Source organism: Carassius gibelio, chromosome A19 (assembly GCF_023724105.1).
Source record: "Carassius gibelio isolate Cgi1373 ecotype wild population from Czech Republic chromosome A19, carGib1.2-hapl.c, whole genome shotgun sequence".
Classification (NCBI taxonomy): Eukaryota; Metazoa; Chordata; class Actinopteri; order Cypriniformes; family Cyprinidae; genus Carassius; species Carassius gibelio.
The window spans coordinates 6,472,890-6,486,936 of NC_068389.1; the positions used below are offsets into that span (position 1 = coordinate 6,472,890).

At 40.5% G+C, this 14,047-nt stretch overlaps 1 protein-coding gene across 4 annotated transcripts in view; it reads right to left on the reverse strand.

The window, feature by feature from the left end:
- Positions 1-13,625, reverse strand: part of LOC127935065 (AT-rich interactive domain-containing protein 1A) — a 55,206-nt gene extending 41,581 nt beyond the window's left edge. For 2 of the 4 annotated variants that reach the window (XM_052532654.1, XM_052532653.1), the window contains exon 1: positions 12,380-13,593. In XM_052532654.1, coding sequence (XP_052388614.1) covers positions 12,380-13,255 — 876 coding nt within the window. In that variant the 5' untranslated portion in view covers positions 13,256-13,593. Of the gene's footprint in view, positions 1-12,379 lie in introns of all 4 variants that reach the window. The other 2 variants (XM_052532652.1, XM_052532655.1) reach the window with 2 other exon arrangements.
- Positions 13,626-14,047: the final 422 nt, after the last annotated feature.

Consider the following 14,047-nt stretch of genomic DNA (forward strand, 5'->3'; position numbering starts at 1 on the left):
AAACCGCTGAGGTTGCCTTCACACAGTATTATGTAGATGAATTACCCTCAGCTCCTGAAGTGTGGGAATGAGGGTGGGACGAAGAGAACGACAGTTGTGAAGAAATCAAGTGCTTTTAATTCATCCTCGGGCAAGGTCAAAGATAGGCAGCAGCATATCTCGCCGTCTCTCGTGTTTAAACAGACAGACGTACTTTATTGATCCCTGAGGGGAATCCAAGGATTTCCCGCCACAGTCTTACTCGCCGAGGGCCCGAGCTTCCCATTTCACTTTTTAATGAATGATACTAGTTAATAACAACAATAACAATGAGCCAGTCGCAGGATTTTCCTGAAAACAAGACCTTGCAGAAACAAGAAATCGATTTGAAACAGCGGCTATTTGACACGGGATGATTAAGAAGAAATACATGATGGGTGGGAATAGTTCAACGTTCGAATAGAAGACACCAGGCAAAAATCTGATTAAAATTACAAAAAAAAAAAAGGAAGAGGAGGTTATTACAATTAGATTAAACAAAACTTTCTTTGGGGATAAAATGCACATGGGATAGTAGTATTTTTTTATTATTATTTTTTTTACTCTGAGACCCAGCGTGCATTTATTTAAATTAAAATGCAGTAAAAACATTAACAATGTTCCTAATTATAATAATTATTCCTGTGATCATTCCTCCAGTCTTCAGTGTCACGTGATCCTCCAGAATTCAGTATACCGGTAATATCCTCAAGAAACATTTTCTATCATCACCAATGAAGAACAAAAGTTGCGTGCTTTGTATTTTTTTTTTTGGAAACCCATGATACTTTTTCTTTCAGTATTCGTTAACCTAATAGAAAATTCACATTTATTTGAAATGTGAATTTATAATTCAAATTTAATTTAAATACATATTTTAATATTTTGCAACATTATCAATGTCATTACATTCAAAAGTTTAGAGTCAGTTTTTTTTTTAAAGAATTTATTACTCATATTCAGCAGGGATGGATTAAATTGGTCATAAGTGGCAGCAGTGAATGCAGTTTGTTGTGATTCTGTGTAAACACATTGATTCAAATATTATCATCAAGATCCGTGAATCTCTGGAGTGTTTCGACACGGCTGGAGTAAATGTTAAGGCTCAGAGAAACTCATGCTCTTTGGCTGCGCTCTCTCAACCCCTCCTCCTCCTCCACCAATCAATCGCTCATCCATCCTTCCTCGCTCACTCCCTCTCCAAAAAAGGAGGGAAAAAAATAAATAACTGCAATTAGCACATGGCTAATCTGCATAGAGGAAAGCCAAGCGCTCTTGGCAGAGGAGGTTACAGCGGGTGGGACGTCTCACTGTCTGCAGGGGAACCGGGAAGGGTGTGTGTGTGTGTGTGTGTTGGACTGAAGTATGATAGCGCCTGCTCTACTGAGCCAGACAGATGGATTGAGTATGGACGATAAACAACTGCTGCTAATTTAATCCTCCACACGGACAAACGCTCGGACTACTGCTGTGCCAAAACACACACACACACACACACTCGTGTGCAGGTTTAGCCAGGAGCGTCAGCACTGAACATGTACAGACACGCAGTATTTCATGTGCAGAACGTTTGAGGTCAGGCATCACAAACACAAGTCAGTAACAGTGGTTTCCTCTACAATGGGAGCGCAACTCCAAACGAGATCCGGTCCGCACTTAGACAAGTCTCATCTTCCCAACAACTGCAAATACTCTTCATTGGTTGAGTAAAGTATTCGCTGCCTCAATTCTCATCAACCTCACCGGCTCGAGGAATATCAAAGCTATAAACTGAGGAACCGACCAGCAGTGGCGATGTAGGAAAGACTTCTACAGTCAGTCATCGACTCACGTAATGGGACGACTTCAGACACATTCAGCCCTGAAGCTCCTCTAAATGTCCTGATGAACCCCGAGAATGGTGAGAATGGGCCTTAATAAACACTTTATAAATGAAAGTTACTTGACTTCATTTGAATTTTTGTTTGGGGGATGTTGTGCGTGTGCAAAATAAAACGTTAAAATCAGAAGACTCAAACCGATAACTCATTTTATAAAATGCACAGCTCAAACTCAAAACTGAATTGCCAAAATACACCTTTTCTGCAATGACAACATGAGAATTTTGACTCATTATCCGCTAACTTAAATAATAATAAAGTGCAATAAATGGTAACTTATTACAGGGTTCGTACAGATACTGTATAATGAAATTCCAGGACTTTCCAGGACTTTTCAAGCACAATTTTGGGGATTTTCAAGGACTACAATCAGAGGTCTCACTTATCAAACATATACTTTATTTACTTTAAATTCTAAAAAAGGAAAATAGATGAATAAAAATTAAACAAGATGGTACAAATAAGGTACAGCACATTAAAGTATTCAATGACTGTGGCAACTCTAAGTATTAGAACATGAAAGTCATGTCATGTTCCCCGGCATTTCTTCGTCTTACTCTTTACCATTTCATAAATGTGCTCAAGGTAAGTGATGTCAGAACGAGCGAGTTAACGTATAAGGCGGGTAGAAGGAGGGGGATGGGCTGAGGCGTTAATTTTGAGCGTTAATTTTGTTTTATAGAAAAAAATATACACTTCAAAATTGCTTTGTAAATTCATAAATATTGCCTTTAAATAATTCAAGCACTTTTCAATTACCTCGTCATTAATATGACTGTTTTCAAGGGTTTTCCAGGACTTAAATTTCAAAAAGTCAAATTCAAGTACTTCAAGCACTTTAATCACCTTGTACGAACCCTGTTATTAGTGCAACAAACCAGTATGTTTATGGCTATGATAATAAATTAAAATATTATGATAAACAATGCAGGAATAAACAAAGTGATGCGGGAGAATATGGAGTCACAGCATGTGTTTCCAGCTGCACTCAGTCCACGTCAATCAAAAGCGGTCCCAACATGCATTCCTTTAGAAAACGAAACCAGAGATGATGGCATATTTCTGGAGAGCACCTTGTTTTTGCCAGTCAGCCAAAAACATCAGGAGAAGGCGGTTAGCATCAGGGCTTTGTGGTGACAGCTGCGAGTCAGAGATGCCGTCAGCAAACGATTACAGGAAGAGACTCTAGAAAGCAATGCTATTACAGGTAGTGGCTCACAGAGACGGATATATATACACTGAATATAGACAAGGATGATTTATTGTCCGATATTTTTGAATATTGGTCTGTACACATAGGCTAGCCAACGCATTGTGCTTAAAGCTTTTAAATGTAGTGGCCAAACGATATATTGGCTGAAATTTGTCATTTTTTAAAGCAGCATCAGTCAGTAATTCTTTTCCTCTTTGGACGGGAAGCTGAAACTTTTATTTTGACAGCACTAATATAATCATCCAAAAATACAGCCATCAGCCATATTTCATTTATTTTTTAAATCCATACCACTCAACCATGGGTTACAGGACTTAAAGGTAGGGTAGGTGATTTCAGAGAGGCTAGCAATAACAAGCTAGCTTTGAAAGCATAAGATCCCACCCTCCCTGCAAATCACTCTCCGAAGCCACGCCTCCTCCAGATCACATGACCACGCTCAGGCGGAGCAGAGGCTGACCAGCGACACCAGGAGAAACTTTGGTGAAGGCTTGAACGCAATGTTGTCAGATTACCTCATGTCTCATTTACCGCTGAGAAAACATTACAGTACAAAGAACATTATATCACAATAACAACGGCTTCCATTCTCACTCAGTCTGCAATATAGTGTAGCAGAACGTGCTGATGACGGATCATGTCTGTATGAAAATACATAAGCTGACAGGTAGACAGGTCAGCCTATCGTAGCCCTCGGGCCGAGGAACATGACTGGACAAACATTTTACCATTTTAACTTGGTGATTGCCTTCAAGAAGATTTCTATTGTCATATAAGAGAGAATCATAAATGAACAAAACCATGAAAAAGGTAGCCCTCACTAGGGGTGTAACGGTACGTGTATTCGTACCGGACCATTTCGGTACAGGGCCCTCGGTACGGTTCACGTGTGTACCAAATGACGGAATGCAATATTTTGTGCGCGGATCATAAGTACATTTTCATGTTTCTAAACGTACATATTAAGTGTCGGAAGTCTCCGCGTGCAGCGCAAATCCCGCCCTGCAGCTGATTTTAAGGCTGGCGACACACTGGATGCATGGCGCAAGCGTCTCAGCTGCGTGGCGTGTCCATTTTTAATTCGGCTACCATGTTAACAGGTTAGAGCCTGCAGATTGCCTGCGTGAGACGCGCATCTCAGACGCGTGCATGCTAGAAATAGAACGGACGCCTGTTTTTGACGCGACACGCAAGTGTGTTGGAAGCGTTTCCAGGCAAAATATAATAGGGAAATATGTTTATATGTCATTTTGTACACAAATACATATTAATTCATGACACTTTGATGTTTGAAAGTCTGTAGGTTGACATTCAGATATAAATGTAATTTAAACAATAACTTAATAACTATCGATTTTCAAATATTGCACCTGTCAAACATAGTCTATTTTGTTGTCAATACGGTTGACGGTGTCCTTTATCAGTAGGCTTTATATTTATGCTCAACATGAAGTATAGATATTGTTGTGATGAAGACAAGACACTGGTCTGTCGGTGGTCTCCCTGTCACCTACAGTAGCAGGCACGACACGGTTCTGGTGAAGCAGGCCTATAAGCTGGGATTGGTAATGCTGCACTGTAATCATATTTATTTATTTATATTTTTCATTATATTTTATTATATGATATTGGTTTGAGACTGAGAGTATTTTATTTAGTGGAGAACTTTGCAGCAGTATTTTATTTCTTATTTTTTATATATATATATATATATATATATTTTTTTTTTTTTTTTTTTTTTTTTTATTCAAAAGTATTAAAAAAAAAAGTGTATAGTAATAAACAACCTGCATTTTAACGTTTGCATTTTTCCCTTACTGTACCGAAAATGAACCGAACCGTGACTTTAAAACCGAGGTACGTACCGAACCGTGATTTTTGCGTACCGATACACCCCTAGCCCTCACATAAATAATGTTGGCCTGAAAAAAAAAACAAGGCACATCACCAAACATTTCAAACTCCACACGGACAGATCCTTCATGTTACAATGACAGAACGGACGGCAACACTAACAAAAGGTTGGTTTTAGCGGCTGCGGTGCTTTGCATGATTCTCAGATACCGTTGGATTGCAGGCATGCAAATCTTCAGGCCAGCGTTTATATGAACGGATCGACTCCAACTCCACAAATAACTCAAGATCACCTTCACTTTCTGATTTACACCCTTCAGAGAAGCAATAGTAAGAAATAACGACCAGAACCAAAAAATGAGTTAGTGTAATTTCCAACAACGAGACAAAACGTCTGATCGTTCACACTGGAAGCTAGAGTATGATAATAACATTCCCTGACAGGTAAAGCATCTCGAGCGATACACGAGGACGGTTAAACTTATAGTAGTAAGTGTTTAGTATGCGTTTTGATCCAGCAGACGAGCAAACGAGGGTCTGAAGCCACCGTCCCCACCGATTCTTCAGTTGTGCTTTAGTGTGATTTGTGTCTGACTCCAGTAGGCAGTAAAATGTTAATGGCGTTCTCCACACAACACACACATACATGTATCATGTAAATGAAGCCCGCAGACTCCGGGACCATACGTTTGAAGAAGGAAATTACTATGCTAATCTGACACATTTTAGAAGTAAATGTCAAAAGAAAATACATTTCCAAACAGCCCTGTGGAATGGCTTGAATGTGACATTTCCCCAATCACAGAGGAGAAAGGGAACACCTCATCGTCAACCGCATGCTACAGCTAATGATTAGCACTGAATTTCAAACAACTAGCTGGACGTCTGAGACTATTCCTCGTCGTGCGAACATGCAGAACTTCCAACCCCGAGGAAGGGAAGGAGAAAAGAAACATATCAACCAATGAATGAAACCAGAAGAGATGCATGTGAATTTGCATCCACTCAGTCCTATACAGTATACAATAATGGACTGGACAAACCAAATAAAAAAAATAAGATATATATTTATATTGCTTTACAATAAATAAGTTCAAAGTTTTACAAAAGCATTTCAGGTGCTTAAAAAGCATTGAAATTACACATTTAGGCAGAAGCAATGGTGGCAACAAGACATTTTCTGATGCACATTAATAGACACTGTAACAGGACTTTGTTTTTGAAAGAAGGGAAAAAACTAATGCATTTGAAAATAGTTAATGCTTTTGAAGATATTTAATATACTCCCATTTGTGTAACTGAAGCACACATATTTATATTTAGATAGAAATAAGTCAGTGTGTCAGCAGAATATTGATGTCAAATGCACTGTCACTTGAAAGGATGTAGTTTCTCACCAGCACAGTCGTCTTTGAGGAGTGTAATATTTTCTCTGGCAGCGCTGTAATTAGTATGCTCACCGTGTGCTGTGCTTTAGCGGAAAGACCAGCGCTTTCAGTCCACAAAGGACCACAAATGCCACATTTTGGATGTCTCCTTTAACACAAACTTTGATAATCTGGGGCCAGTTGCACTAGCAGTGCACAAGTTAAATCTACGCCTAGTTTTGGCACAAATGGCAGTACACTTTTGATATACATATATACACTAAATATTTGAGCGATGCACTATTAAAACATAGTTTAAAGAAATCATGTACAAAGTAAATTATGGAGAAAGAGTGGAATAAAATAGTAGATCACATAGTAGCTCATGTTTAATCTGAAAAGTCTTCAGTCAATCAAAAACGCCTCATGTTGACATTACACCAATTTACACTTAAAAAAGAGATCATGTGAATAAATGACATTAAAGTTGGGATGGGAATCTATTATTACCTGACAATTGGATTCATAAGGACTCTTGAGGTCGTGATTCGATTGAAAATCAATTGATTTTAAATCTAATTTTTATTTTTTGCATAGATTTGATTCTAGTTTAATGCTTTGAGCTACTTTTCTTTTCCTAGTAGACAGCCTTAGGTTTAACATGCCTTGAGGAATGGAATAATCGAATGTAAAAATAAAACACTATACAGTTTTGACTGCATGGAATTCATACAGTGTATTTTTATCATTATATTTAGACTTAACATTAACAGGATGAGATTCACTGAATTTCAGCAACTTGAAGGCTGCTACTGCATCATTGAAGGCAAACATCACTATCTAAATATATGACTTTACATCCTAGTAAACAAGTTCTGCCTTAAGAACCAATGATGCAACAAAACTAAGTTACAAAGTCTTAGTTAAGACTCTTTAATGTTCCATTTTAAGAAAGAATAAAAGAAAAACACCTTGACAAATGGCTTGAACAACTCTACATAGATCATTAAAGGTACCAGTCCAGACTTGGACTCAGAGAAGACATCCAAAACTTGAAGTGTCAGGTTCCTCCAGAACCAGAAGTAGCATTTGCTCAGAAAAACTCAAAATGCATCCAATCAGGGTCGAGTGAACTCAAAGCCAGCTTAATTATTAGGCTTCCGACTAATCAACTAGTCATTCAGGCAATCCAGTGAACAGTGCATTTTTTAAGCACATACTATTGCTTTATTTACCTCAAAAGTTCAGACTTTCCGACCACCAGCACGGTCTGGTTTATCTGGAGCACAGGTGAAAAGTGAAGAAAGAGGCATGACTAGAAAGTGCTTTTGCGTGTCTAAAGTGAGGGCAATTTGTGCAGTCTGCTCAACCTAAACGCTCCTGAAGAGACGGACGGATGGCCGATGGTGCATGCAGCATGAGCTTCTACCAGCATCCGCTAACATGAGCGCACTCACACACACACACACACACTCACAAGTGCACAGCTGTCACCGGCAGGCAGCAATGGATCATTCACAAAAACACCTCCCTCCCGGCTCTGTTTCCCTAAGTATCTGTGACACACACACACACACACACAGAGAGTGAGGCAGCATGTGGAGATTCATTACTCAGCAGTGCACACAGTGTGCTGTGGCAGCAACAGTTCACTCATTACCCTGCAGGCGACTGAGACTGTGCCCTTCACTCGAGGATGCTGGGATAGGATTCTCCCTCTCAAACAGCAACTCACTGCTCTGGGTCTGGGTCAGAAACACTGGTCTCAGATCAGGTCAAAGGGCATCCCAGTAACATTCATACAGACTGTAAAACAATGGTATCTTTTAAAGAATCTTGGCGTTCCATGCTAATACCACCAATTAATCTATGAAATTCCATAACGAAAGTTCTATAATTATTTCAATGAATACATTCCAAACTCATGATCAACGATCCACATTAATTAAATCAGTGAGTGAGTTAGTGAATGAATGAATCAATGAATCAGTAAGTGAGTGAGTTAATGAATGAATCAATGAATCAGTAAGTGAGTGACTTAATGAATGAATCAATGAATCAGTGAGTGAGTGAGTTAATGAATGAATCAATCAATCAGTGAGTGAGTAAGTTAATGAATGAATCAATGAATCAGTAAGTGAGTGAGTTAATGAATGAATCAATGAATCAGTGAGTGAGTGAGTTAATGAATGAATCAATGAATCAGTAAGTGAGTGAGTTAATGAATGAATCAATGAATCAGTAAGTGAGTGAGTTAATGAATGAATCAATGAATCAGTGAGTGAGTGAGTTAATGAATGAATCAATGAATAAGTGAGTGAGTAAGTTAATGAATGAGTGAATGAATGATGAATCAATGAATCAGTGAGGGAGTCAATGAATTAATGAATGATGAATCAATGAATCCGTGAGTGAGTGAGTGTGAATTAGGGATGCATAACAAATCAAATTTCTAATTGCGATTACAATAACGGATACCACAATTACATAATCGTTCAAAGTGGCAATTAATAGTATTATGTTATTCTGCGTACTTAAGATATGTTTTTTCTCTCTCTACATGTTATTTTAAGGGTTTTTCCCATTATTTAAATTTTAGTTTTAGTATAACATTAGAATACCATTCATATTTTAATGAAGAAACCAATTGGACGTGTATTTGACATTTGAGGCTTAATACTAGTTTTTCAGTTCGTGTTTTCAGCTTGTTTATTTTCATATAACAATATTTGTGCAGTTGCTTCAAACAATGTTATAAACATCATTCAAATGTAAATTGTGATAATCCTAAATAATAAACCCAATTACAATTTCATGGGAATAATCGACAATTATGATTTGTCATAATCGTGCAGCCCCTAGAATGAATGAATGATATTGGTGTGTACGAGTTAAAATTAGTATTACATTTTAGTGAAGAAAGTAATAGAAATATCTTCAAACCACAATTTCAAACAACTTTTTAACAATGGCTTCACTTTGGCACTCATAAGTTACAGTTCTGCCATTTGTACACAAAACAGGCCCGCTTAAAAATTAAGATAGATATAGACAAAGCTTGCTGCTTTGAAAATTACACACCATCATCACCTTCAAACCGTCCATTACATCATTCATGCAAATCTGTGGTCTCAAAACCTTCAACGCCACACATTTCTCTTGCTTACGGCTTGACCACAAATGAGAACTTCAAATACACAAATCTTTGCACTATCCTGGATTGAACGGATAAATACAGTCATCTGTACAAACCTATAACCAGATCCACACAGCAGGTCAGATTTCAACACAGTCACCACTTCATACACTTACAGATTTCTGTGCATCAACATCCAGGAGTCACATTTACAACTAAATCACCCGTTATGTGCATCAAAACAAGACAACAGCCGGGTTTCCATTTACAGTTGTGAACTTAACTTCTGCGCAAAATTGGAACATAAAACATTTGCGAATATTCAATGTTTCCATCCAACGAGTCAAAGAAAACCAAATCGTCACTTCCTGATAAACTGGTACTAATTATTACTAAGAAAAGTAGAAGAAGCCAAGGAACATAGTATTTTTCATACATAATAAATTACTCGCGACGAAACAATAAATTTTGTGATTGCTTTTGGAGGCATCAGACAGTTCTGGGAGGCAATTATACAGAAATACTTTGATGACAGACTTTGGTCAGGCATTTAAAAATGACCAAAACAACATTTCAGATGTTGATCGGTCCGCCAGTTAGTCAGGTTATGGCGTCCCATCGCACAAAGTCACATGACTTTTGATGCGCATGGAGGAATTCATTCGCAAAATGGGTTTCCATCTCCCATTATTCGCATTAACTCTTTTTCGCACAAGTCAAAAACTACTTCAAGCAAGCGTAAAAAAACTTTTTTGAAAACTATGGGATTTTTTATTCTGCGTTTCAATCGTTTCTGATGCGATACTTAAAAAAAATAAAATAAAAATAATGGGAACGTCACTTTAGCCTGCACAAGCACGTATGAACAGAAGTTAACAGAAGACTGAATATTACTGCTGATGATACAGGATGGTATTTAAACAGTAGTGACTCTTGGCTAACGCCTACACTGCTTGTAAACACACACACACAGGCGACTTTCAAGATCACCTGGATCAGTGCTGTGAGACAAAGCATATAGTAGTGATCCTCCAACCTAATACATCTAGTGAGTTAAAACCCTAAATTTAAACGCTACAAAACCTGGACACATACAGAAAACATCCCCAAATTATGACATGATTAGTCACTTTTCTTCTTAATACTAATCTCTCATATTAATACACTGCTATTATTGACCATTTCAGGCCATGCAAAGTAAGACAATGTGCATAACAGAAAACATAAGTCACGTAAACAAAAAGTTTTGATGCTACATCAAGAGATTCATGAGACAGGTAATCAAGATTCATAATTAAAGAGATAGTTCACCCAAAAAATAAATGTCATGATTATTTACACTCCCCAAGACCATGCAAAATGTAGATCTTTTTTTATTCAGACGAAAACAAATAAGGGTTTTCTTTAGTGAATTAATCCACAATTTTGAGAAAAAATCTGTTTCTTTTCACCTACAAATTAAAAATGCTCACCTTGGTCCAGTCTGGTTTAATTCACAACAACGTTGAAAATATTAGGCGTGACACATGCAGAAAGAACTGGCATACTGTTGACAAGTTTGTGTAAAAGTTATCTGTTTTTTGCTATTTTGGACTATTGAAAACAGTCTACGGTGAGCCCCATTCACTCGCACTGAAAAATTAAAAATCCTCAAACGTTTGTCTCCAAGATATTAATTTATCTTCAGCTGAATAAAGAAAGAACTATAGATTAAAGAGTGTAAATAATCAGGAAATTCTTATTTTTGAACTATTCCTTTAAGACCACAAATATTAAGATCTCACAAACAGAAAAATAGTGCAGCAGTTCCACATTAACTGTGTATCAACAAAGCACACACAAAAAGTGCATCACTAAAATGTCTACATTACACGCTTTTTCAAAGCAAAGCTGCATTTCAACTAAACCGAATAAGATGTGCAATTAAATTTGCTAAATTAAAAAAATAAGACGCATTGCTACAAACATAACATTGCATGCACTACATTATTTCAATTGCACATTTGAAATAAAACCTTACATTTCCTTAATCATTGTAATGGTTCAAATCAAAACAGACGTGTGCATGGATGCTCCTTTGTTTATGAAATGCAACATACACTAAGTACACGTGATGTGCAAATTTGCATGGTTTTTATCGCAAAAAAAAACTCCGTCTAACATAACCGTGTTATTAATCTTCATATAGCACGAATTCAATCATTTAAAGAGCGCCCGTGCACACAGCGAGTGTAAGTGGAGCAGCTCGTCCTCGGCTCTCTGCTGCATTAGATGCAATTATAAATGGCCAGGCGCAGGAGAAGAGGCAGCCAATCAGAAGAGAGCTCGCGTGTCAACCCAAGACCAACTGTCTCCTGCCTTTGACAGAAGGATTTTACCTCCATAATTCAAATCCCAAAGCAAAGCAGCCCGCTGCACTTCCTCGCATCATCCAGTCTGTTTACACGCGCACGAGCGAGCCCCAAACCCGTCAAAACACACCCGAATCATACCGAGGCGTCGCTTTTAACCCCCGCACGGTGACATACTCGGCCTGAAGAGATGTTTTGGAGTTATTTTGGTCACGTTAGACTGGGCGAGGGTGGGAATAAGCTATTTTAGAGGCAGCATTACGGAATAAACGGAGCCCGTGACTTCTCATCATTTGTGCTGCGGGTTTCGCCTCGAATGAACGTTACTTCTGTGTTTCCACATGAATACTCGTGCACGAGCTCCGGACACGAGCTCGCACGACCAGCACCGGACACAGCCCGCCACGACCCGTGAAAGATGCTTATATAGACCGTGTAGGATGGAAAAACACAGGCAGCCATTTTAGAGCAGACTGAGAAACAATGGCAGACTCTCTCTCTCTCTCTCTCCCTGTTTCTCTCTCTCGCGCGCGCGCGCAGCTCGAGTAAGCAAACTTTACCTGGGTCCTGTTGAGGGCTTGTCCGGTGTTTCCCGGGCTCATGGGAGACGGGTGATGGCTTCTTTGTGGCCAGGCCGGATGAGCCCCGCCGTACTGCCCCGTGTCGCCCGGTCCCTTGGCCGCCGCCTCCGGGCCGCTGAACTCGCCCGTGGGGTAACTCTGGTAGCTCCTCGTGGAGCTCGGGGAGGTCAGGAGCTGGTTCAGGGTCGGGGTGGACGTGGGCTGAGGGGTGCCCATGTTGAACCGCTGGTTGTTGTTGTAGGAAGCGGCGGCAGACATCGGTGTAACGGTAGTTCCTCCCGGCGGCGGCTGCTTGCCCGGCGGTCCCCCGGATGAAGGCGGCTGGCTGTTCCGCGGGGAGTTCACGCCGTAACCCTGGCCCTGTTGGTACGGAGTCCGGTTCGGGAAGGCGCTGTAGTTGTTGAAGTGGTTCTGGTAGCCGTGCTCGTGTGAATTGGGCGGGTATTGGTCCATCCCCGCCGGCCCGGCCATGCCAGGGCTTTGTTGTCCGCCATGTTGATGAAAAGCGGGCCGGTTGTAGTGCTGGTTGTAGCCGTACGGAGGCGGAGGGAAGGCGGCCGGGTGTTGTGAAGTCATACCGGGGTGGTTACTCCCGTCGGAATCATTCTGGCTGTTGTTATTGTTCACCCTGGACGGGTTCCCGTTACCGTTCTTCATGTCAGGGTCGCCTGCTCCTCCTCCCCCAGCAGCGTTCGCTACATCGGCCCCGTCCTGCAGCTCCCGGTGTCCCGGGGATCCTCCGTCGGTGCTCTCCTGCCTGCTGTCTCCGAGCAGCGGCTCGTCCTGCGGCTCCCGCTCCGGCTTCTTGAGCTCTGCGGGCGGGCTGGTGTTGAGAGGGGCGACCTGAGCGGCCATGATCTCTCTCTCTCTGAATATAAACACAGCGCGCTTATAAAGACGTGCCCGTGTCCCGGAGCATTCCTTCCACTTTCAGACCGAGCTCGGTCTTCTCTCCCGAACGCGACTCGAGTGTGAAAAGTTTCCTGGAGAATATAAATAAAGGTCCCGGGAATTATTTTAACCGACACCCGTGTGTGTGTGTGTGTGTAGAGGAGGGGGGGCCTCTTACAGACCGAGAGCGCGAGAGAGAAACCGATCAAACCAGCACGAGGCTCCGCGAGACTCAGCCATCTTACTGAAGCGCGCGGTCACGTGTGAAACGCGGCGCGGAGCGCGGATCCGGAGCGGAGCACTTCGACACACTTTGGGTTCCAGTTCGTGGAACGAGCACAGAAACACACACGTGAGCCTCGGCTTTTACTGTGAAATAATCCATGAAATATGGATCAGTGTATTTCCTACTTAAATCTACAGTATTTTGTCTGGATCTGTTTTTTAAAAAAAAATGTGCAAATGCAATTAAACAAATCCAAAATACATTTTCTCAAGAAACGTTGGACATGCAAAGCTCTCTTTTACAATGCAAGGGTGATGTGGGGTGGTTTCCAGCAGGACATTATGCAGTTGCCAGTGTGGTTGCTATGGGGTTCAAGGTGTGTTGCTAGGTTGCTGCTAGTGTGGTAACTAAGTGAATGGGTGCCGGCTCACCTCCATGTAGTGATGAAACTGTTCTGTAGCTATGCATCAGTCCCTCTTATAGTCTAACCCGGCATTTATTCACCCGTTTATCAGCTGCCAAGTGAAAAT